Source organism: Carcharhinus amblyrhynchos, chromosome 31 (genome assembly GCF_965287045.1).
Source record: "Carcharhinus amblyrhynchos chromosome 31, sCarAmb.v2.hapA, whole genome shotgun sequence".
Taxonomy (NCBI): domain Eukaryota; kingdom Metazoa; phylum Chordata; class Chondrichthyes; order Carcharhiniformes; family Carcharhinidae; genus Carcharhinus; species Carcharhinus amblyrhynchos.
This window is the reverse complement of record NC_137354.1, coordinates 6460350-6486307: the sequence shown is the minus strand read 5'-3', so window position 1 is coordinate 6486307 and position 25958 is coordinate 6460350. Positions and strand designations below refer to the sequence as shown.

At 44.6% G+C, this 25958-nt stretch overlaps 1 protein-coding gene across 1 annotated transcript in view; it reads left to right on the top strand.

Annotated features, from left to right (window-relative positions):
* Nucleotides 1–25282, top strand: part of ascc1 (activating signal cointegrator 1 complex subunit 1) — a 55488-nt gene extending 30206 nt beyond the window's left edge. Inside the window, exons 7-10 of the mRNA XM_080215663.1 lie at nucleotides 210–329; nucleotides 3469–3593; nucleotides 8112–8191; nucleotides 23982–25282. Of these exons, the coding sequence (XP_080071789.1) occupies nucleotides 210–329; nucleotides 3469–3593; nucleotides 8112–8191; nucleotides 23982–24098 (442 nt within the window). The 3' untranslated portion in view covers nucleotides 24099–25282. The remainder of the gene's footprint in view (nucleotides 1–209; nucleotides 330–3468; nucleotides 3594–8111; nucleotides 8192–23981) is intronic.
* Nucleotides 25283–25958: the final 676 nt, after the last annotated feature.

Below are 25958 nucleotides of genomic sequence, written 5' to 3'. Positions count from 1 at the left end.
TCTTCTGCCTGTGTTCAGATAGAGCACATTAAACAAGTCATGGCTTGCTTTAGCATGTTGTGTTTTATATATTTTGTTTTCTGATGCCCTCATGGTGTAACTCTGTTGGTTAAATCTGGTAACCCAGTCTTTCAGTAGTTGCTGTGGCTTTAACTGTGGCAAATGCTTTACTTGTCCTCTGACTGCCTTGCATGATGCGTCTCTTCCAGTAAACTTACTGATGGAAAGCCGCTCGTCGTGAGGATGGAGGGGATTGAATACATGAATGATGACCCAAGTATGGTCGATGTGCTTTACGGGAAGATTCAAATTAAGAATGGAACGGACAAGTAAGTGAGGTAGAATCTGATGGTTCATTCTATCACTATAAGCACAATAAGAAGTCTCACAACACCAGGTTAAAATCCAATAGGTTTATTTTGTAGAACAAGCTTTTGGTGTGCCACTCCTTCATCAGGTGAGTTTCTGGGGAAGACAGAGTTGAGATTACTTCCCTCTTTAGACCGTGGATATTAAAATAAATACAGTCTCCCTTCTCCTTTCTCCCACCCAGTAATCAAATATGCCCTAATGTGTCCAGCGGACCTGCAGCAATCAATAGCTCCAAAGGGGAAAAAAGCAACTATTCATATTGTAGCTATTGGGAAAACCTTGTTGCGGCAATTGCAGCGAAAGTGCTTATGATCTGGCCTATGCTGCCTGAAAGGGTGGTGGAAGCAGATCAAATAATAATTTGCCAGAGGGAACAGGAAAAGATTTGCAGGACTCTGGGAAAAGAGTGCAGTAATTGGATAGCTGCCACAGTTGGGCTGGTCAGAATGGACTATTCCTGTGCTGTACAATTCAGTGATTCTATGATATTATGGCTGGGTTCTCCTGGATAGCAGCCACTGCGTTACAAGGTAATTCATTTGGACTTTTCTGAGACCATGATGAAAGAAAGAAAGGAAAGATTTGGATTTCTATAGCGTTTTTCACAACCATAAAATTAGTACAATGCAGAAGAAGCCCATTCGGCAAATGAATCAGCACCAACTCTTCGAAATGATTCTTTCCTGTGAGATAACTCCTGAAATATCTGTGCTTATGGTTGGAACCATTTTACATTGGGGGGACACTGTATCCACTTAGTTGGGTGACATCCCAGATCCGAGAGGCATTTGTTCTGAATAGCTGTTAAGATGGTTGCTTGTAATTTTGGTGGAGAGGTCACTCTTACAATAATTTAATGCTCCAGCCAAATGCATTACTGGACAAAGCAAAAGATGCGTTTTAGCACTAGCTCCCCAGTGTAATACTGTGAATGATGGGTCAGGCAGTGTTAAAGGCATCCTGTTTATAGTTGCTTATTTACATGGAAAATGGAAGTAATTGTTACCTACGCAGGGGACCTAATAGCTGTGCTGCTTCACATGCCTTACAGATCAGAATCTCCCTCTATTCCAGGGATTTCTGCAAGGTGGCACTGTAAGTCAGGTTGGCTGCAGTCCCATGTGGTTTTGGTATTGCTGCTTGCCCATCCTTGCATGCCAGATGGCAGGAGATATTGCTGGGTTTCGATTTGGGACTCAGAATTACTCAGGGGCTGGTTGGCCTGCTGTAACTCACCGCAGTGTAAAAATAGCCTCCTACCTTCATCCGCCCACAAGATCAAGTTACTGACATCAGTTGTACTCGGTGTATTCCGACTTTGATTGGGTTCGCTGTAGTTCAAGGCAAAACCCTTCTCTACTGAAAGCAACTTAACTCGTGTTCCTGACAGACTGTTCTAATCACGTTGTTTGGAATGCCTCTGAGATTGGTACTGCATATAATGATTTATGTTTGTAAAGTGCATTATTTGCAAAACCAACATTTATTGCCCATTCCTAACTTCCCTTGAGGGCAGCACAGTGGTTAGCACCGCTGCCTCACAGCACCAGAGACCCGGGTTGTATTCCCGGCTTGGGTCACTGTCTGTGTGGAGTTTGCAGGTTCTCCCCGTGTCTGCGTGGGTTTCCTCCGGGTGCTCCGGTTTCCTCCCACAGTCCAAAGATGTGCAGGTTAGGTGGATTAACCATAATAAATTGCTCCTTAGTGTTAAGGAGGAAATAGCTAGGATAAATGCATGGAGTTATGGGGCTAGGGCCTGGGTGGTATTGTGGTCGGCGCAGGCTTGATGGGCTGAATGGCCTCCTGCACTGTAGGGGTGATTCTATGAAAAGTGGTGGTGAGCCACCTTCTTCATCCACTGAAATCTGAATGGGGTAAGTACCCACACTGCTGTTTCAGAGCCAGTTTCAGGATTTTTGCACCAGCAGCAGTGAAGGAATAGTGATGGCTTTCCAGCTCAGGATAGTCTGTGATGTAGAATGGAACTTGTAGGTGGGGGTGTCCCATGCACCTATTAACCTTATCTTTCTAGATGGTTATGATCATGGATTTGGAGCCCCATGCCGACACTCCAGTTAAGAAAGCCCACCAACACCTCTACTTTCTCAAAAGTCTAAGGAAATCTGGCATGTCAGCTGCAACTCTCTCCAACTTTTACAGATGCACCATAGAAAACATTCTTTCTGGTTGTATCACAGTTTGGTATGGCTCCTACTCTGCCCAAAACTGCAAGGAACTACAAAAGGTCGTGAATGTAGCCCAATCCATCACACAAACCAGCCTTTCATCCATTGACTTTGTCTACATTTCCTGCTGCCTTGGAAAAGCAGCCAGCATAAACAATGACCCAGGACGTTCTCTGTTCTACCTTCTTCCATCGGGAAAAAGATACAAAAGTCTGTCACGTATCAACCGACTCGAGAATATCTTCTTCCCTGCTGCTATCAGACTTTTGAATGGACCTACCTCGCTTTAAGTTGATCTTTCTCTACACCCTAGCTATGACTGTAACACTACATTCTGCACTCTTTCCTTCTCTATAAATGGTATGCTTTGTCTGTATAGCGTGCAAGAAACAATACTTTTCACTGTATGCTAATACATGTGACAATAATAAATCAGATCAAATCAGCATGCCCTCAGGAGCCTTGGGTTACTGTTTGTGTGAAGTTGCACATTCTTCCCGCATCTGCGTGGTCTTCCTCTGGATGCTCCGGTTTCCTCCCACAGTCCAAAGATGCGTGGGGTGGGTATACTAACCATGCTAAATTGCCCCTTGGTGTTCCAGGATGCATAGGTTAGAGGGGTTAGCGAGGTACACGTGGGGTTACGGTAGTAGGGCCTGGGTGGGATTGTTGTCAGTGAAGGCTCAATGGGCTAAATGGCCTCCTTCGGCACTATAGGAATTCAATGATTCTCCTTCTGAGCCGCTAGCAGAATTGGGGGTGAGGGGGGAGCAGAGAACACCTTGAAACAAAACCTGATCAGATACGATAGTAGGTGAACTGTGCTGCTGTGAAATATGAATCTGTCATCGACCAGGTTTGGTGCATGTTCCCATTGTTTCTCTTGAATCTATTATTTCTTTGTGTGTAGATTGCAGCTGATTGCAGATGGGCTGTTGGAGAGTTTTGTCGCCTCGGGGCTGATGGAGAAGGAATGGGACAAGGTGAAACTCCATGCAACTTTGATGAACACCCTTTTCAGAAGGGACCCAACAGGTATATGTGAAACACTCATCAGATTTCCCACACACAGCACTTCGCACCACCGATTTGCACACAGTGTGACCGGTAGTCATCTATTCACCTGAAGAATCTAAACATACCAATATACTATAGGACAGCACAGTGGGTTAGCACTGCTGCCTCATAGCGCCAGGGACCTGGGTTTGATTCCCAGCTTGGGTCACTGTCTGTGTGAAGTTTGGTAAGAAATCTCACAACGCCAGGATAAAGTCCAAAAGGTTTATTTGGCAGCAGACATCACTAGCTTTCGGGGCTTTGCCCCTTTGTCAGGTGAGTTGAGAGTTCTGATCACAAACAGGGCATATAAAGGCACGCACTCAGTTTACAGAATACCCATTAGAATGCGAGTTCATTCTAATCAGTATTCTGTAACCTGTGTGCCTTTATATGCCCTGTTTATGATCAGAACTCCCCACTCACCTGACGAAGGGGCAAAGCCGCAAAAGCTAGTGACATTTGCTATCAAATAAACCTTTTGGACTTTAACCTGGTGTTGTGAGACTTTTTACCACGTTTACCCCAATCCAACACTGACATCTGCGCATCATGAGCGAAATTAGCACATTCTCTCCGTGTCTACGTGGTTTTCCTCCAAGTGCTCCGGTTTCCTCCCATAGTCCGAAAGATGTGCTGGTTAGGTGCGTTGGCCACACTAAATTCTCCCTCAGTGTACCCGAACAGGCGCCGGAGTGTGGCGACAAGGGGATTTTCACAGTAACTTCATTGTGGTGTTAATGTAAGCCTGCTTCTGAGACTAATGATATTTTCTTTAAAAACATGCTGTGTCGATCATGATATTAATCCATTAGAATTAAGACTACTGCTATAAAGATGCTTCACAACACTAGCATCAACATCTACAGTTAGGAAAGGCAAGTTAATGTTTCAGGTCTAGAATCATGGAATAATACAGCACTGAAGGAGGCCATTCAGCCCATTGATTGTGTGTTTAGTCTTTTGAAGAGCAATCCAGCTGGTCTCCATCCCTTGCTCTTTCTCCATTTCCTAGCAATTTTCTTCAGTTTCCGACTGAGCAGTGCACTTGCCATCCCAGCCTCAGTTTTGATGTGGATCCCACACTCAAAATGTTAACCTGCCTCCTTATGGGCAGCACAATGGTGAGCACTGCTGCCTCACAGCCCCAGGGTCTGTGTTCGATTCCTGGCTTGGGTCACTGTGGAGTTTGCACATTCTCCTCCAGAATCTCCTGATTTCCCCCCACAGTCTGAAAGAAGTGCTTGTTAGATGCATTGACCTGAACAGGTGCTAGAGTGCGGCATTTAGTGGAATTTCACAGTAACTCCATTGCAGTGTTAATGGAAGTCTTGCTTGTGACTAATAAATAAACTTTTAAAAAAAACTTGATCGACAGTGAAATCTCAAATGCAAAAAGACAAAGTACTTAGGGTTGCATGAAAAATGCTAAAAAGAGGGAACCATCCTCTTATTGCTACAGATTCTTGCACATAAGCTGATCCAAATCTACTTTCTGCACTTCATTTGTGCCTAAACTGGCTGAAATTCCAAAACTGTTTCACAATAGCCTTTGGTGTGATGCACAGTTCAGGAGGTACGTGTATTAAGGAGGTTAACATGGTCTAAAATATGTGCCTTCAGCTCCTCCGGTACAATGTATGCACATAGATAAGACACACAATCTTTTGTTCTGGGGTTTACTGGAGAGGGCGAAGGGTTAGTAGGGGGGAGGGGATGTTGGAATTGTGCAGGTGAGCAGGGTGCTAATATCAGTGTTGAGCTGCTTATTTATATTAGGTCCCCAACAAACAAATGAAATCTTAATCCCCTTTTTATCTGGTATGAGACTTATTTTCTGTTGGGTTTCTGATAAGATTAGTGTGGTCTCTCTCTCGCCCAGTCTGTGGTTGCTCAGGGTGGTTTCAGAGTTGCAATAAGCCCACATTGACGTAATTCACTGCTGAAGATTGATCAGTTTGAGTGAGCAGCTGCAGGGTGAGCAACACCTGTTGATGCCATCCTGCCGTAGGAACTGACGCCTGCAGGAGGCAGGGGGATAGTTGGCACAGGGGTAAAAGGAGCTGGGACGTCGATAACAATGTCTTCCAATGCAGAAAGCTGCCCGTGATGGAGTCGTGCCAACCAGCTCATTCCAAGATCCAAAACAACATGCTGAAGGATGCACTAATGCTTGGGGAGCTGTTGCAATAGCTCAATGGGGAAAGGCACTTCTCCCATAGTTTTGTAAGGGGCGGGAAGCAGTACTTTAACGCTGTGTGTCTGGCATGCAATGCATGATGTAAATATAGACTGCAATTCATCATACAATCTCTGCAGTACAGAAGGAGGCCATTCGGCCCATCAAGTCTGCACTGACCCTCGACAGAGCATCTTACCCAGGCCCACTCCCCCTCCCCCGATCCTATCCCCGTAATCCCACGTACTAGGCCACACCTGGAATATTGTGTGCAGTTTTGATCTCCTTTTCTGAGGAAGGATGTTTTTGCTCTCGACTGACTGCAGCGAAGGTTTACCAGGCTGATTCCAGGGATGGCGGGGCTGATGTATGAGCAGAGATTGACTAGGTTAGGATTGTTTTCACTGGAGTTCAAACAAGGGGATCTCATAGAGGCTTGTAAAATTCTAACAGCACTAGACAGGGTAGATGCAGGGAGGATACTCCTGATGGTGGGGGAATACAGAACCAGGAGTGTCAGTCTAAGGATTTGGAGTAGACCACTTAAGATGGAGATAAGGAGATATTTCTTCACCCAAAGAGTGGTGAGCCTGTGGACTTCATTACCACAGGAAGTAATTGATGCCAAAATATTGAATGTATTGAGCACCACACTTTGGCACTGTGGCAACTCTTGTGTGCGTGCCTGCCCCATGCCAATTTTGTTGATACCCGTTTGTTGCAGCAAAATAAAAAGAGGTGGCTAGATAAACATTTAGGGAGAACAGTATCCAAGGTTATTTGCTGTTTGTAATATATATAAATGATTTGGAGGAAAATGTAACTGGTTTGATTAGTAAGTTTGCAGACGACACAAACGTTGGTAGATTTGCAGATAGCGATGAGGACCATCAGAGGATACAGCAGGATATAGACCAGTTGGAGACTTGGGCGGACAGACGGCAGATGGAGTTTAATCTGGACAAATGTGAGGTAATGCATTTTGGAAGGTCTAATACAGATAAGAAATATACAGTAAGTGGCAGAACCCTTAAGAGTATTGATAGGCAAAGGGATCTGGGTGTCCAGGTACACAGGTCACTGAAAGTGGCAATGCAGGTGGAGAAGGTGGTGGAGAAGGTAGTCAGGAAGGCATGTGGCATGCTTGCCTTCATTGGCCGGGGTATTGAGTTTAAAAATTGGCAAGTCCTGTTGCAGCTTTATAGAACCTTAGTTAGACTACACTTAGAATATAGCGTTCAATTCTGGTCGCCATACCACCAGAAGGATGTGGAGGCTTTGGAGAGAGTACAGAAAAGATTTTCTAGGATGTTGCCTGGTATGGAAGCCATTAGCTATGAAGAGTAGTTGGAGAGGTTGGAGAAACTTGGTTTGTTCTCACTGAAGCGATGGAGGTTGCGGGGAGACCTGATGGAAGTCTACGAGACTGAGAGAGTCATAGACAGAATGGATATTCAGAAGCTTTTTCCCAGGATGGATGAGTCAATTACAAGGGGGCATAGGTTTAAAGTGCGAGGGACAAGGTTTAGAGAAGATGTATGAGACAGATTTTTTTACACAGAGTAGTGGGTGCCTGGAACTTGTTACCAGGTGAAGGTAGTGACATTTAAGGGAAGTCTTGACAAGTTCACGAATAGGATGGGAACAGAGGGAAATGGTCCCCGGAAGGGTAGAGGGTTTTAATTAAATTGGGCAGCGTAGTCGGTGCAGGCTTGGAGGGGTTGAAGGGCCTGTTCCTGTGCTGTAATTTTTTTTGTTCTTTGTTATTGGGAGAAAGCAGGCTATTGAGTTGGGCAATCAGCCGCGATCATGGTGAATGGCAGAGCAGGCTTGAAGGGCCAAATGGCGGCCTCCTGATCTATCTTCTATGTTTACCCCACTAATGCCCCTAACCTAGCATTTTGGGACACTATGGGGCAACTTAACCTGGTCAGTCCACCTAAACTGCACTTCTTTGGTCTGTTGGTGGAAACCGGAACACCCGGAGGAAACCCGCAGAGAGGTACCTCATCATGCTTAAAGTGTGCCACGTACAGCAATAAAAGAAATTGAACTTTGCGTAATGTCAAATTTGCACAGTTACCTATCTTTATAAAATGTATACATGAAATATATTTTGGGCCGAACATGAAGGGCTATTTGGGATATCAATACTGGTGGCACAGCATCTGAGTTTTACATGGCGGGGACGGGCAGCAAATGTGAGATCCACTGATAATTCTGAGCTGCATTCATTTGCTTTGTGCAATAGTCTTTACAGCCCCCTATTTTGGAGCTGTGATCATCTTTGAATAACACAAACCTTTATCGATTTCTAGTGGAAGGCCGAGCCAATGCCACGCCAGGCAAGCAGAATTTGCGTGAAAGAGAGTCCTTTGATGCAAGAAATGTATTGAAGGTTAGTAACTTGGTCACAGACTGCAATTGGGAAAATAAATCCCATTTCCTTACTTGGCACAATTATAGAATGTGAACTGCAATATGAAAAATATTCTGAACAGCTCCCAGTTGGGCTTACAGGTGGATACTCCGACAGCTTTAGTAGTGAGCCACACAAAACAGGTAGGTCCCAGGTAAAACGTCTGGGTTTTGCTGATTTTTGCCTCCGGTTAGTGTCCATTAATCGATTCTCAATGCTTTCTTCACCACTTCAATTCTGTTAAGTATACAATATTCAAAATTCCACCCCCCCCACACCCACACACACACACACACACACACACACACACACACACACACACACATGTTTAGACATATATGCCAATCATGGCTCAGTGGGTAGCATTTCTGCTTTCAGATCAGAAAGTTGCAGGTTCAATTCCCACTCAAGGAACAAAGACAATTACAGCACAGGAACAGGCCCTTCAGCCTTTCAACCTGCACCGACCATGCTGCCTGTCTGAACTAAAACCTGAGGTTTACTCTTCCAGGGACCATATCCCTCATATCACTATCGTATCTGCTTCCACTACCTCCGCCGGCAGCGAGTTCCAGGCACCCACCACCCTCTGTGTAAAAAAAAACAAAACTTGCCTCGTCCATCTCCTTTTAAGCTTTGCCCCTCGTACCTTAAACCTATGCTTCCTAGTAACTGACTCTTCCACCTTGGGGAAAAAGCTTTTGATTATCCACTCTGTCCGTGCCCCTCATAACCTTGTAGACTTCTGTCATGTCACCCCTCAACCTCCATCATTCCAGTGAGAACAAACTGAATTTCTCCAACCTCTCCTCATAGTTAATGCCCTCCACACCAAGCAACATCCTGGTAAATCTTTTTTGTACTTCTCCAAAACCTCCATCTTTCTGGTAGTGTGGCAACCAGAATTGAACACTATATTCCAACTCCAGCCTAACTGAAGTTCTATAAAGCCGCACCATGACTTGCAGCTTTATAGAACCTTAGTGACTCCAGAGACTTGAGCTGATGGAAGTTCCATCTTTCAGGTGAGATGTCAAACCGGGGACCTGCTCAAGTGAACATGAAACATCCTGTGACAATATTCTGAAGAAGGGCAGAAGAATTCTGCCCAGTGATCTGGCCAACATTTCTCCCCTCAATCGACACTACTTCACCCAACGATATTTTCTGGTCATTGCCATTTGTGGGAGCTTGCTGTATATTAATTGAGTGGCACATTTCCGACGTTACAACATTTCGAGAGCACTTCGTTGGTTTCGCTTTATGGAGTTGTGAAGTTATGAAAGATGCTGCATAAATGCAAGTATTTCTATAGACATCAACTCAGAAAACATGCATTTTAGCAGCAGAACCATCAATGAAAACCACATCTGACAATGTGAACAGTGAAGAATGGTCCATTGTTTGAGTTGTAAGGAACGTCAGCTTGGTGTGATGGGTCTTGTCTCAGAGTCAGTAAATTCAGAGTTTAAGCTGCATAACAGGCTTTGAGCTGATAAACTTAGCTGCCGTGATCCAGAGGGAGTGCTGCCCTGTCAAAGGCGCCTTTCTTCAAATAAGACATTAAATTCAGTTAAAGGGTGGCACAGTGGTTAGCAGCGCTGCCTCACAGCGTCACTGACCTGGGTTCAATTCCCGGCTTGGGTCTGTGTGGAGTCTGCACGTTCTCCCGTGTCTGCGGGTTTTCTCCGGGTGCTCCGGTTTCCTCCCACAGTCCGAAAGATATGCAGGTTAGGTCGATTGGCCACGCTAAATTGCCCCTTAGTATCGGGGGAATAGCTAGGGTAAGTACGTGGGGTTACAAGGATAGAGACTGGGCAGAATTACAGTTGATGTAGATTTGATGGGCCGAATGGCTTCCTGCACTGTAGGGATTCTATGATTCTATGGAAATGCCTGTGAAGTTGGATATTAAAGATCCTAGACTTCGATTCAAAGGGGAGTGTGGTGTTGTCCCAATTTCTGATCAGCCTTCGCCTCTTGCCTCAAATCACCAGGGAGAGTATTAATTGATCATTCATCTTGTGACATGTTTGTAGAACGATCACTGCCGTATTTACTTGTGTAATGGTCTCTGTACTCGTACAAAATACTATGGTGATGTTTTGACATGAAGGCCACGATTTAAATGCACGTTCGCACAATGAACAAGTTGTCTTCTTTCTGATTGTCTCAAGCGTCACTGTTTAATTTATTTTCTTTTAAGTTTCTCCCCAGTTCTCTGCTGTTCACCAATCGGAGTGGGTGGGCATTCAGCCTGTTCTGCTATTCTCTGATGTGCAGATGGTTGCATGAGCACAGCCAGAGGGTGGGAGGGATGGCGATGCGTCCTTTGAGTTATCCGAGCCAAGATTCTGGACTTGCTGTATGGGAATTCATAGAATCCCTTCAGTGCAGAAGGAGGCCATTTGGCCCATCGAAGCTGCACCGACCACAATCTCACCCAGCCCTATACCCACAACCCCACATATTTACCCTGCTAACCCTCCCGACACTAGGGTCAATTTAGCATGGCCAATCAACCTAATTGTGTAAAGGATTTCCCCCTTTCAGTCCTACTCCACAGAGCTCTTTGTTTTCTTTCGTGATCGGGTAGATGCTAAGAGAATCCTTCCTCGTGTAGGAGAATCCAGAACTAGGGGCACAGCTGAAAAATAGGGATCTCCCACTTAAAATGGAGATGAGGATTCTTTTTCTCTCAAAGTTGTTCATCTTTGGAATTTTCTTTGACAGAGAGAAGCACAGACAATGTCATTGGATATACTCAAGGCTGTGTTAGATAGATTTTGACAAAAGAATCAAAGTTTATTTATTAGTGTCACAAATAGGCTCACAGTAACACTGCAATGAAGTTGCTGTGAAAATCCCCTAGTCGTCACACTTTGGCGCCTGTTTGGGTACACTGAAGGAGAATTTAGCACAGCCGATGCACCTAACCAGCATGACTTTCGGACTGTGGGAGGAAACAGGAGCACTCGGGGGAAACCCACGCAGATACGGGGCAAGCGTGCAAGCTCTGCACAGACAGTGACCCAAGCTGGGAATCGAACCCAGGTCCCTGATGCTGTGAGGCAGCAATGCTAGCCACTGTGCCACCCCAGGCAACAGGCAGGAAAAGTGGAGTTACGGCCACAATCGGACCAGCCTTGATCTTATTGAATGGGGAAATCACGTTCGTTGGACCAAACAGCCTCCACCTGCACTTACTTCGTAATATAGACTTCATAGAATTCCCTACAGTGCGGAAGGAAACCATTCAGCCCATCAAGTCTGCACCGACAACAATCCCACCCCAGGCCCCACAACTCTAAACATTTATCCCGCTAATCCCTCTAACCTACACATCCCAAGACACTAATGGACAATTTAGCACGGCCAAACCACCTAACCTGCACATCTTCGGATTGTGGGAGGAAACCAGAGCACTTGCAGGCAACCCACGCAGACATGGAGAGAATGTCCTCATGGGGTGAGTGTGCAAACTCTGCACTGACAGTGACCCAAGCCAGGAATCAAACCCAGGTCCCTGGAGCTGTGAGGCAGCAGTGTTAACCACTGTGTACTTCTGATGAGGTGCAAGGTGTCTTCAGGACACAGGTTCAGTAACCCCTATCAAGCAATCAGAATTGTGCAGGAGATTGTTTTCAGGCAGCGATTGAAATCTTTCATTCCGTGGCAGATAAACTAAGATTGCCATTCCACTGCTTGCGGAAGCCCAATAATTGCAGTTCCTCTTTAAATGGTTTAAAAACCGGAAGGTTTAAAATCAAGCTGTTGTGCAGACTTAACAAGGAATTCTTACATAGTCATAATACTGGCCTTGTACAGCCTTTCCATGGCTAATTGGAGCAGATGGTAAAAGTGGATCATCAGCAATGTTTGTTAAAAGTCAAAACATTTTGGGAGCAACATCAGATCTGGGGGCAACACAAAAGCATCTGAGCTGCATTAAACTGTCATCATTTACATTCCAAACAATATTATTCAAACAAATAATGAAAGCGCAGATTCATTCCGAAGCAAATAAAAGATTATGTGAAAGCTCCCATTATTTTTCACTAGGTTTGAGGTGCAACGGGGAGCCATAGTCTGCAAAAGCCACCTATCAATCGTTAACTCAAAGGATTAATATTGGGGTTGTGCAGTGCTTTAAAAGACACGGATTAGATTCCTCGTTCAGCATTGCAGTGATGCTAAAGCCATCGTCGGCATCCTTCCATCTGATGATGGGCCTGCCAGACAGCCAGTTCTGTTGGGGATGGGGGTCACTTCACATGCTGCACTTCTGCTGATGGCTGAATGAACCAGGCCATCTGAGGCAATCTCTCTGCTTTGTCACAGTAATTGGAGTGGTTATCATCTACTGTAAAGTTTAAATGTTTGTTTATTAGTGTCACAAGTAGGCTTACATCAACACTGCAATGAAGTTATTGTGAAAATGCCCTAGTCGCCACACTCCGATGCCCATTCAGGTACACAGAGAATTTAGCATAGCCAATGCGCCTAACCAGCACATCTTTCGGACTGTGGATGGAAACCAGAAACTCTCACAGACATGGGGAGAACATGTAAACTCCACACAGACAGTGAACCAAGCTGGGAATCAAATGCAGGTCCTTGGCGCTGTGAGGCAGCAGTGCTAACCACTGTGCCACTCCCACGTTTGAATAATATTGTTTAGAACATAAATGCAGCTCAGGTAGAATCTCTACCATGCAGAAGGAGGCCATTCGGCCCATCAGGCCTGCACCGACTACAATCCCACTCAGCGTCTATCCCCATAACCCCACGTATTTACCATATTAGTCCCCCTTAAACAAGGATCATTTTAGTATGGCCAAGCAACCTAACCCGCACATCTTTGGAGTGTGGGAAGGAACTGGAGCACCCGGAGGAAACCCATGCAGACACGGAGAATGTACAAACTCCACACAGATGCCGGAATTGAACCTGGGTCGCCAGCTATGAGACAGCAGTGATAGCCACTGTGCCACCCTTTTGTGTTACTCCCCGATTTGGTGTGGAGGAACAGTTGCTTCCAAAATGTTTTGCCTTTTAACAATCAAAGATTATTGCTCATGATGTTGGTGCTGGTTGGCAAGCTGCTGTAGCCGTTAATCACCATGGTGGTATACACTAGTCCACTGGTAATGGCGCCATTTCCCTCTGTCATCAGCTCCTGTCTTCCAGGTGCTAATGTCAATGTTTAGGACCTTCAGGTTGCACTCACCGGCATCCGTGAAGCAGAGATTTGGACATCCTGCTTGTCGTCTGGTGGCACAGTGGTTAGCACTGTTCCCTCCCAGCGCCAGGGACCCGGGTTCAATTCCTGGCTTGGGTCACAGTCTGTGTGGAGTCTGCACGTTGTCCTTGTGTCTGCGTGGGTTTCCTCCGGGTGCTCCAGTTTCTTCCCGCAGTCCAAAAGACGTGCGTTAGGTGGCTTGGCCATGCTAAATTATTGTCCCTTAGTGTCAGGGGGATTAGCAGGGTACACGTGAAGTTACAGGGAAAAGGCCTGGGTGTGATTGTGGCTGGTGCAAGCTCGATGGGCCAAATGGCCTCCTTCTGCACTGTAGGGATTCTATGATTCTTGCTTCTTTGCCAAACTGAAAATCATTGGGTATGTGTCCATCTTCTAACCTCCAAATGTGCACAGGCCAATGAAGTTATCTCGCTTGATGAGTGCTGGGGGTGTGGAATCTGCCGATCAAAACACTGCAATGCTAAAAGTAATCTTTAAAAAATCACCCTTAATACATATGCACATTAGGCTACTCTGTGCAGTGGGCTGTACAATCCTGTTTGTGAGTCATGGTGAGTGTAAGAAACCAAGAAATTACCCTGAGGAATTGGACAGAGCGCAGCTGCAAGATCAGGTAACGAGTATTGAAAAATGACAATCTCCCCAGGGTAATATTCATGTTATTTATCCCCTTGTGCATCGCTATTGGACTTAGAGAAAAGCTGTTACACTCCTGCCTGAGTAGCTAGTAGACATTTTCTCTGTAGAAGGCACATAGGGAGTGAGTTGTTCTTGGATTTAAGGCTTTGGATGTTGTCTACACATTGTGCAAGATTAGTTTATGATATCCAGTTTATCACTGTGTATCCCTTTATTTTAAAGCGCTCTGTATTTACATCTGCACACATTTCTGTCTGCACCACTTGACTTCTAATCATATTTTTGACACAGTTTTTGTGACAATGTTTTTCAGTGTTATAAATTTCTCGTGCTCCGTTCTCAGCTGGTTGTTTTTCCCAGAATCGCAGTTATTTTTTCCCAGTTTACTGCAATGCCTTATTAAATCAGTGAATAAGTGTGAATGCTGGAAACCCGTAGAAAGTCAGTTGTGATCATCTTTCACCTCTCTCTCTCCCTCTCTCTCCCCCGCCAAAGATGGTTACCTCAATCAAGCTGGCACCACAAGCTAATCAAACATTTGCCCCTAACTAACCCAACTGAGACGATTTGTGCATGAGCGAAGTTTTGTACTATTTATTTATTATTGTCACAAGTAGGCTTGCATTCACACTGTAATGAAGTCACTGTGAAAATCCCCTAGTCACCACACTGTGGCGCCTGTTCAGACACACTAAGGGAGAATTTAGCATGGCCAATGCACCCTAACCAGCAAGCCTTTCGGACTGTAGGTGGAAACCAAAGCACCTGGAGGAAACTCACGCAGACACGGGGAGAACGTGCAAACTCCGTACAGATAGTGACCGAAGCCAGGAATCGAACCTGGGTCCCTGGCGCTGAGAGGCAGCAGTGCTAACCATTGTGCCGCCACGTACGATGCTGGTGACTCAGAGCTAGAGTGACAGTGTGCTTTGTAATCTCCAGTGTTGCCTTTAGGATGTCTCCCGTAGTCCCTCACAATTGTCTGTCTGAGGCAGGCTGGATGATTGTGAGCATTGAAGAGAGGCCTCACCACCTGACTCAACAAAACCAGGAAACCAATCCTTTCAGTCACAAATATTTCCTCCATCAGTGTTCTATTTTTTGGCCTTTCCTTGTATTTTTTCTGGTAGACTGAACCGCTTTGGTTAATCCACACACAATTTTGCACCAAGTGCAAGTTGAGAGTCGCTTACTTCATCGCATCGTTGCTTCCATCAGTGAGCAGACAACATCCTTTTGCGGGCCAATCTTGAGTTGTTCCATGATGTTTTTAGGTACGCACTGGACATTGTCCTTCACAGCGCTTTGACCAAGAGGCATTTCTGCTCCCCACTACACTGTTTAATTTTGTCCTTGCCGGGGAAAGTCACTGAACAATGTGTCAGCACCACTCTGTGTAACACTCTTGATAAGTTCACCATCTGTGAGAGATTTACCACGCTCCAGAATGCAGCATGACATTGTTGTAGCTTGTTGCTATCCAGTAACATGGTGTGCTTTGCTCACTGAATACACTGGGCCAGCAACACGATAGCAGGGCTCCTGTGCTAAGTATGTCTTTCTGTGTTGCTTAACACATCCACCATTCTGTGGTTCATTATGTGAAAATCATTTCAAGTTCTAGGTACAGTGTAGATATAAAAATTGTTCTTCTGTATTCAGGCATTTTGAGCCTTTCTGCGCACCATACTTGACTGTCTTGCCATTGTCATCGAACATTACTTTGTTCATTTTACTAGGATGCTACTGGGACTTGATGGCTTGAGTTATAAGGAGAGGCTGGATAGACTGGAACTTTTTTCTCTGGAGGGTGGAAGGCTGAGGGGTAATATTATAGAAGTGTATAAAATAATGAGGGGTGCAGATCAGCTAGGTAGTCAATATCCTTTCCCAAAGGTAGGGGAGTCTAAAACTAGAGGACATAGGTTTAAGGCAAGAGGGGGGAGATACAAAAGTGTCCAGAGGGGCAATTTTTTCATACAGAGGGTGGTAATTGCCTGGAACAAACTGCCAGAGGTATTGGTAGAGGTGGGTACAATTTTAGCTTTTAAGAAGCATTTAGACAGTTACATGGGTAAGATGGGTACAGAGGGGTATGGGCCAAATGCAGGCAATTGGGATTGTCTTAGGGGCTTAACAAAAAAAGGCATAGACAAGTTGGGCCGAAGGGCCTGTTTCCATGCTGTAAACTTCTATGACTCTATTGCTAGTTGTTGTTTCTTCATGAGTGGTTATGATCCAGTCAGCATATTGTTGTTTAAATTTCCAATCTCCAGTGTTTGGGAATTCTGCAGCAAATAACATACCTGCTTGCTTTCCCCAAAGCCTATCCACCATCTGCAAAGCTTAAGTCAAGAGTGTGATGGAGTACTGTCCCCTTAGCTGGATGAGTGCAGCCCCAACAAGATGCAAGAAGCTTGACACCATCCTGGACAAAACAGCCCCCCTTGATAGGCACCCCATCCACTACCTTGAGTATTAGTTCCCTGCACCATCGCACACCAAGACAGCAGCTTGTATAATCTACAAGATGCATTGCAGCATCTTGCCAAAACTCCTTTGACATCACCTTCCAAACCCTCAATCTATTATCATCTACGATAGGAGCGGTAGATGCATGGGAACACTAGCATCTGCAACTAGAGGGCATAGGTTTAAGATGAGAAAGGAGAGATACAAAAGGGTCCAGAGGGGCAATTGTTTCACTGAGTGGTAAATGTCTGGAACAAGCTGTCAGAGACAGTGGTAGAGGCAGGTACAGGTAAAGTCACAAGTAAAGCTAATGTTAACACTGCAATGAAGTTTCTGTGAAATTCCCCTAATCGCCACAATCTGGCACCTGTTCAGATCAATATACCTAACCAGCACATTTTTCAGACTGGGAGGAAACCAGAACATCTGGAGGAAACCGCGCAGGTACAAGCAGAATGTACAAACTCCACACATACAGTAACTCAAGCTGGGAATCAAACCCAGGTCCCTGGCGCTGTAATGCAGCAGTGCTAACCACCGTGCTGCCCAATTTTGTCTTTTAAAAAGCATTTAGATAGTTACGTAGGTAAGGTGAGTATAGAAGGATATGGTTCAAATGCGGGTAATTGAGACTAGCTTAGTGGTTTAAAAACTGGACAGTATGGCCAAGTTGGGCCAAATGGCCTGTTTCTGTGCTGTAAACCTCTATGACTCTGAGTTCCACCTCCAGGTGCCTCTCCAAGTCACAAGTCATCTCATCGTGGAACTATATTTCCATTCCTTCACTGTCACTGGGTTGAAATAACCCTGGAACTGCCCACTCTCTCCCCACCCCACAACAGCACACTGGATGTATATACATCACACAGACTGCAACGGTACAAGAAGGCAGTTCAGTTTTGAAACGTGAGAGAAATTGGCAATAAATGCTGATCCTGCAAACCATGCCCATATCCCATGAAAGAACAAAACTGCTCACTCTCATTCAAGTGATTCTGTCTTTGAAGTATCAGTAGTGTTATATCATGACATGTAGAATGTATCACAGTGTGGAGCGGTGATTATCCCGGTGGATAAGGCCAGAATGAAGTTGAGTTCATGTAAAATAGCACACAGTGGGAGCAATTAACTTCGTACTGATGTTTATGTAAGCTTGTTTATGGTGTGCTCTGTACTTGTTTGGTTGTGACTTCATGATTGATGTTTGAGGCAGTCAGTTTAAAAGTGTGAAGCTTTTTGAAATGTGGCAGAGCCCCACGAGACACCAGACTTCATAGACAGATAAATGCATCTTATTTTGTATGACATGCATTCACCATTATGGTACCAGCCTGCAGGAGCGTGAGTACTTGCTCATCAAATGAGTATTCCATCAAATAAATTGCTGGCATTAAAAAAAAAGGTGGATCAATGGGAGCTGTGTGAGAAAGACCAGGTGCTGAGGCTCCCTCTGGTGCAATTTTGCTATCCCTCCCCATTGGTGGCCCAACACTGACTGCATTGGACCAACAGCAATCAGCTATTGATTTGTTCAGGCCCCAAAACACTACAGGCAGGAAGTGCCATTGAGTTTCAATGACACTGAGCTAAAATAGCAGCTGAGGCAAAGGGCAGGATTTTACAGCCTCGCTCATCCTAAAACTAAAGTTCTGCCCGATGTCAATGGCCCTTCCCATTGTCCTCCCCGTTCCCATGGTGGATAGGGCAGCAAAATTCCAGCCAAAGAGTTCATTTCTTTCTGCTGTGCGATAGATGAATCATACTAACCCAAGTACAGAATAAAATTGAGATACTGACATTATAGTACTCGTGTCAAGAAGTGCAGTTGGAAAGAAGCCGGTCCACAGTTAATGTAAATGGTGAAGAACATTTCAGGATAGCAAAAGCTTGTTTCATCCGACAAGCTCTTTTCCAGAGATTCCTGTTCCCTTTCCACCATATCCCTCATTCTCAAGATCCTACGAGTGGACAGTGGCACAGTGGTTAGCACTACTGCCTCACAGCTCCAAGGACCCGGGTTTGATACTGGCCTTGGGTGACTGACTATGTGGAGTTTGCATGTTCTCCCCATGATGCACGGGTTTCCTCTGGGTGTTCCGGTTTCCTCCCACACTCCAAAGGTGTATGGGTTAGGTGAATTGACAATGCTATATTGCCTCTTAGTGATCAAAGATGCGAAGTTTAGACTGACTAGCCATGGTAAATGTGTAGGGTTTCAGGGATAGGGTGGGGGAGGGGCATTAATAAGATACCGTCAGAGAGTTGGTGCTGACTCATGGGCTGAAAGGCCTCTTCTGCACAATAGAGATTCTATGATTCCTTAATAGTTTATGCTGGAGATCTTAACACCTGACCAATTGTCATCCTAAATTCCTCATCTTAACATCATTTCTGACTCATAATGGTGAATGCATGAATGCACAAAGTAAGATTTTTTTTTGTCTGTAAAACCTGGTGTCTCTTGGTCTGACACAGTCAGTGTTGGCCAGCAATGGGGGTATAGCAAATATCACACCAGAGGGAGCCTCAGCACCTGGTCTTTCTCTCACAGCTCCCATAGAACCACTTCTTCTTTTTGAATGCCAGCAATTTATTTGATGGAATCCCTCATTTGATGTGCAAATATTCACTCTCTTGCTGGTCTAGTCTTCCATCCATTGACTCTGTCTACACTTCCCTCTGCCTCAGCAAAGCATCCAGTATAATCGAGGACCCCACGCACCCTGGACATTCTCTCTTCCACCTTCTTCCTTCAGGAAAAAGATACAGAAGTCTGGGGTCACGTACCAACCGACTCAAGAACAGTTTCTTCCCTGCTGCTGTCAGACTTTTGAATAAAACTATCTTATATTAAGTTGATCTTTCTCTACATCCTAGCTACGACTGTAACACTACATTCTGCATCCTCTCCTTTCCTTCTCTATGATATGTTTTGTTTGTGTGGCATGCAAGAAACAATGTTTCACTATGTTAATACGTGACAATAAATCAAATCAAATAATACCACAATGGCGAATGCATGTCATTACAAAATAAGATGCATTTGTCTGACTATTAAGTTTGGTCAGTGAGCCAGTTTAGCCAGAAGCTGCTGCCCAGCTAATGTCAATCCCTTTCGATTTTGAGAATTTATTGAACATCTTGTCAAATCTTTTTCCCTATATCTGGCAGCTTTTACAATGTTGACTGTTGCACCTTTTGGTGTTTGACTTCCTCCGCACCATGAGCAACGTAATCCCGATCAAGCGTTTCTGTCCAGAGAAACCTTCCTTCCTAACTCGAGTTCCTGTTGGTGCCAAAGGCCTGCCGTGTTTGCCAACACGATGGCCTCTGCACTCCATAAAAGTAATTAATTTAGCAAAGTGCTCTCACTTGGTGACAAAGTGTATAAATAGCCTTATTTTTTCATTGTTCTCTGGACTAGAATATCAAGTACCCACTTCGCTGAGCTTGTACGACCACGGAGAATGTGAGGGATGGGCAATAAATGCTGAACTTGCAAGGGGTTGCCATATCCACAAAATGGTTTTTGTTTTCAATGAGTTGCGTTGCTGGTAGTGAGCCAGTTCAGTAAGACTCAGCTGCCCAGGTAATGTCAATCTCTGTTGATTCTGAGAATTTATTGAACAACTTGTCAAATCCTTTTCCCTATACCTGGCATCTTTTGCAATGTTGACTGTTACACCTCACCCACGTTGTAAGATGTTCAGTTTTCCTGTGGCATAGCTAGCTAGGCCATGATTCCTAACTCTCGAGGTTGTTCGTCGTAACATTACAAGTGGGTTGCTATAATGAGGGCTACTTGGCTCTGAAGAATCTGTGAGATACCAGATGTGAACTGTGTCTTATAATTGGCTAAACTGATTGCTGAGCCTGTAGCTGGTTAACATCAGCCCTGTCCAAGTGGCCTTATCAAGAGATTGTGCTCAAAGCAACAGAAAAATTTCAACTAAAAATAATTTGTTTCTCATGAAATCGCCAAGGGGAATGTACTTCATTTTAAATTAACTAAGATAAGCTCAAATAATCGTGTTAAAATGTAAGTGAATGTGTCTTTTATTCCAGACTCCTTATATTCAGCATTTTCTTGTTGTATGTGTTTTGCAGAATTCCTATTTGCTTAAAACTTAAAGTTTATTTATTAGTGTCACAAGTAGGTTTACATTAACACTACAATGAAGTTACTATGAAAATCTCCGAGTCTCCAGCGCCTGTTTGGGTACACTGAGGGAGAATTCAGCACAGTGCACCTAACCAGCACGTCTTTGACCAAAAGGGAAAATACTGGAAAATCTCAGTAGGTCTGGCAGTGTCTGTAAGGAGAGAAAAGAGCTGACATTTTGAGTCCAGACGATCCTTTGTCAAAGCTGCAAGAACAGCAGTTTGAAGAATGTGCTTGACAAAGGGCTGTCTGAATTCGAAACATCAGCTCTTTTCTTTCCTTACAGATGCTGCCAGACCTGCTGAGATTTTCCAGCATTTTCTCTTTTAGTTTCAGATTCTAGCATCTGCAGTAATTTGCTTTTACCTGCATGCCTTTTGAGACTGGGTGGAAACTGGAGCATCCAGAGGAAACCCACGCAGACACGGGGAGAACCTGTAGATTCTGCAGAGACCCTAGCTATGACTGTAACACCACATCCTGCACTCTCCTTTCCTTCTCTGTGAACAGTATGCTTTGTGTAGCACACAAGTAACAATACTTTTCACTGTGTACTAACACATGTGATAAATCAAAGACAGTGATCCAAGCTGGTAATCGAACACAGGTCCTTGATGCTGTGATATAGCAGTGTTAACCACTATGCCATCTTATTATTTTGGAAGAATAAAGATTAATGCACCAAATTATGATATTGTATGTGTAAGATTATAGGAGTAGCTGCTCAGGGTGGCTGATGTGTGAAAGTACAAGCTTGCAGTTTAGCAGGGTAAGGATCAATCCCCTTGTCACAGTAGTTGATGTGCAGTGAAATGAGGTCCTTGGGGTGCAGTGGATTAATTGTTGAAGTTGTGGTTTTCATTGTAAAGGATCCTCTGAAAATATTGACATATTCTTGCCTGTCCTCTCTTCCAAAAGAGAGAAACAGCTGTGCAAGAGAATACTGCGCTGTCTTTGGGAAAATCAATGTTATTAGTGAATATCAAGGGAAATGGCACTCCTGTGAATCAACAGATTCAAGCAAAATCCAAAACTCTGCAGATACTGTGCTCAACGTGTGTGCCACATCAGGAAAACAGAAATGTGGGGATGGGAGGAGGAGCCTCCGACTACCAAGGAGCAGGAGTAAGCCACCTGGCCCTTTGAACATGCCTCGCCGTTCAATAAGATCATGGCTGATCTGATTGTAACCTCAACCCCCGCATTCCTGCCAACCCGTCCGATAACCTTTCACTCTCTTGCTGATCAAGAATGAATCTAGCTCTGCCTTACAAATATTCAAAGTCCGTGCTTCCACCACCTTTGAAGGAAGAGAGTTTCAGAGATATACGGTCTTTTGAGAGAAAAAAAAATCCTTGTCTCTGTACAAAAAGAGTGAGTCTTTACTTTTAAACACACACCCCCCCCCCCCCCCCCCCGGGTTCTACATTTACCAACACGAGGAAGCATCCTCTCCATGTCCACCCTGTTAAGCCCCCTGAGGATCTAATGTGTGTCACTCATGTTGCCTCTTACTCGTCCGGCCTTTTGGCTAAAATTGAGTGCAGCTTTGGCATCCTGCACTTAGTTGAAGCTATGAGGTTACCTTGAGGCTTCATTTGAAGCAATTTTTTAAAATGGTGTCTTGGCCTTTTGGCTAAGATGCGAGTGAGATCGAGCCTTGGAGAAGGTGTAATGCCTGCTCCAATCAGAGTGGATCATGTAGATCATGCCCAAGACAGGAAGTGGCCAGCCTGTCTTGTCAGCTTGGACCTTGGATTAGGAAATTTGGCATGTCAGGTATGACTCTCACCAATTTTTACAGATGCACCGTAGAAAGCATTCTTTCTGGTTGTATCACAGTTTGATATTGCTCCTGCTGTGCCTAAGACCAGAAGGAACTACAAAAGGATGTGAATGTAGCCCAATCCTTGCACAAACCAGCCTCCCATCCATTATCTCTGTCTACACTTCTCGCTGCCTCAGTAAAGCAGCCAACATAATTAAGGACCCCACGCACCCAGGACATTCTCTCTTCCACCTTCTTCCATCAGGAAAAAGATACAAAAGTCTCAGGTTACATACCCACTGACTCAAGATCAGCTTCTTCCCTGCTGCCGTCAGATTCTCGAATGGACTTACCTCACATTAAGTTGATCTTTCTCTACACCCTGGCTATGACTGTAACACTGCATTCTGTCCTGTCTCCTTTCATTCTCTGAATGTTATGCTTTGTCTGTATAGCACACAAGAAACAATGCTTTTCACTGTATGTTAATACATGTGACAATAATAAATCAAATCAAATGAAAAAAAGTCAAAAATCACTTGCTGAGATTTTGAATTGGACTTTGATTGGATTGAATTGGGTATAAACAAAAGAAGCACAGCCTAGCTTGTGCAGCCTTTCCTCATGAGACACCTCTCCCAATCCAGATACAATCCTTTCACAGCAGAAGGAGGCCATTTGGCCCATTGAGTCTGCACCAACTCTCTGACAATCTTAGCCATGCCCTCTCGCCTGCCCTATCTTCATATCCTACACATGGCCAACCCACCACCTGTACATCTTTGGACTGTGGGAGGATTGTGTCACCATGCCAACCAGTTTTGTAAACCTCAATTCTGTGTTTGAAACCCTAAGGGCTATCACAATATCTGTTGTGCAAACTATATGAAATTCTATTTATTCAGCAATGTAAGGATTATTAAAAGAAATTGCATTTATTTAGTGCATTTCACTATCTCAGTACATCCCAGAGTGATTTAAGTGTAGGCTCTATTGTAATGGAGGAAATGCAGCAGCCAATTTGTGCATAGTAAGCTCTCACAAGATGCAAGAAGCAAAGGACCAGATCATCTGTTTTTAGAATGTTGATTGAGGAACAGGCTTGAGGACTGAAGGGCCTGTTCATGTGCTGTAATGTTCTTTGAATAAAATTGTTCAGGGAACCTGGGATAACGCTCCTGTCCTTCTGGATGGGATCTCTTATGTCCAACTGAGATTGCAGATCAAGGTTTTGGTTTCATATCACATCTCAAAAAAAATTATCTCCAGGTGTGCAGCACTCCCTCGGTACTTCACCAGAGTGTCAAGCTAGGCTCTTAAGTGTAGACTGTAGAACTTGGGTAGTTGCACAGAGTTCCTGTTCATATGCCCCTACCTCCTCCACATCACAATAGTCTTCGGTGCACCCAAAATGCAAATCCTCTTGTAGGGTTAAAATATTAACACTTTTTGTTTTCCATTGCAGAAATATGAAAATTACCACTTCGGAGAGGTGGAGCTGGACTGTGTACACATCTCCCAGAGGTTCTCCACCGACGCTTCAGGGTTCTACTCTTCTTCTGGCACCATTAACTTTTCCTAGCGTTTGGTAATGTTGGATTCCTCCCCCCCTCACCTTACGGAAAGGTGAGCCTTACTGCAACACGGCTGGACAAACTCAGCCGCTGGTAACTGATGACCTTGCAAGAACATTCTGCTTGAACTGTGAAGGTGATGCATGAGACACTGTAGGAGAAGACCTGTTCTCATCAGAAACCCTTGCATTTCTTCAAAAGCCATCCCAATCTTTCACAGTAAAATCTTTGCAGTGATATGTTGAACTAATTCCTTGTGAATATATCTGACCTTGGAGCGAGATGCTGATGTTAAAAAAAGGAACACTTTATTCTCTTTGCTTGAATCAAGTACTCCTAGTTCAAGGATAGCATGGTCAAGTGTAGAGGTAAAGGTCCCTTGACGTTGTTTGCCTGAAAGTGCAGCTCAGAAGAATACTGCTTGCTGCAACAGTCTGCCATTTTTCTCCCACTCCTAGTGATCCTTTTCTTTCCGAGTCCCATTCACATTTTAATTTTGATTTGGACTGAATTGAATCTGGCTACAAATACATTTTGTTTATGATCCTTGGGAGGTTTTGGGGGGATTTGAGGAAAAGCTTTTTTTACTCAGATGGTCTGGAATGCGCTGCCTGGGAGGGTGGTGGAGGTGGGATGCCTCACATCCTTTAAAAAGCACCTGGATGAACACTTGGCGCATCATAACATTCAGGACTATGGGCCAAGTACTGGCAAGTGGGATTAGGTGGGTAGGTCATGTGTAGGTGTAGATGCAATGGGCCGAAGGGCCTCTTCTGCTCTGTAGTATTCTGTGACCAAGAGGCAGGAGGCAGGGAGCAGCTTCCTCAGGACTATTGCCAATCTAGGCTCTATTCAGAACCAAATTTCAGAGGCCAGTGTGCTAGCCCAGTGCCCCAGTTGATGGCTGTAAACTGCCTGTCAAACAGTTGCAGCAGGTTTGTGATACGTTAATAGTGGAGTCGGGCAGATGTGGTTATCATGTAGCAAATAAATCACTGCAGACAAGCAAAGCCCAATGTAATTCCCTGCAGAATATAGTCTGTTTGGGGATTTTTTTTCCTTTTCCTTGTCCTACATCAGACACAATTGTAAAAATCCAGGACAATGTACAAGGAAACTATTTGGAAAGATGAACTCAGCCCTGTACAGTACTGCAGATTCCCTGGAGGAAAAATAAAATTATTTAAATGGTGCATATTATTTACCCATTGCCCTCCCCACCCCCCCACCACAACTACCACCCTGACAAAGCCCCATAAAGGGTTCTAATAACACAGTTCCCATAAGACCAGGAATTATAGACATGGAGTTTCACTGCATAGTCATACAGCGTAGTCCTTTTGTGTTTCACATTGCGTGACACAAAAAATTTGAAACTCAAGCTGAAGGTAGTATCCAATCTTGGTGCATTGATTGAGGCTTTATTCATCGATATGGTGGCACAGTGGTTAGTACTGCTGCCTCACAGGGTCAGGGACTCGGGTTTGATTCCCGGCTTGAGTCACTGTCTGTGTGGAGTTTGCATGTTCTCCCCGTGTCTGCGTGGGTTTCCTCCGCGTGCTCCGGTTTTCTCCCACAGTCCAAAAGATGTGCTGCTTAGGTCCATTGGCCATGCTAAATTCTCCCACCATGTACCTGAACAGGTGCTGGAGTGTGGTAACTAGATGATTTTCACAGTAACTTCATTGCGGTGTTAATGTAAGCCTTACTTGTGACTAATAAATAAATTTTACTGCCAAGGATAGCCCATTCCAAACCTCGAAGCTCATATAATTTCACCTGGACAAAATGGTTAGGAAATATGAATGCTAATTGAGTAGACAGTGTCTTACCTTTTTCGACTAGAATGGATGGATCCCTTGGGTCTA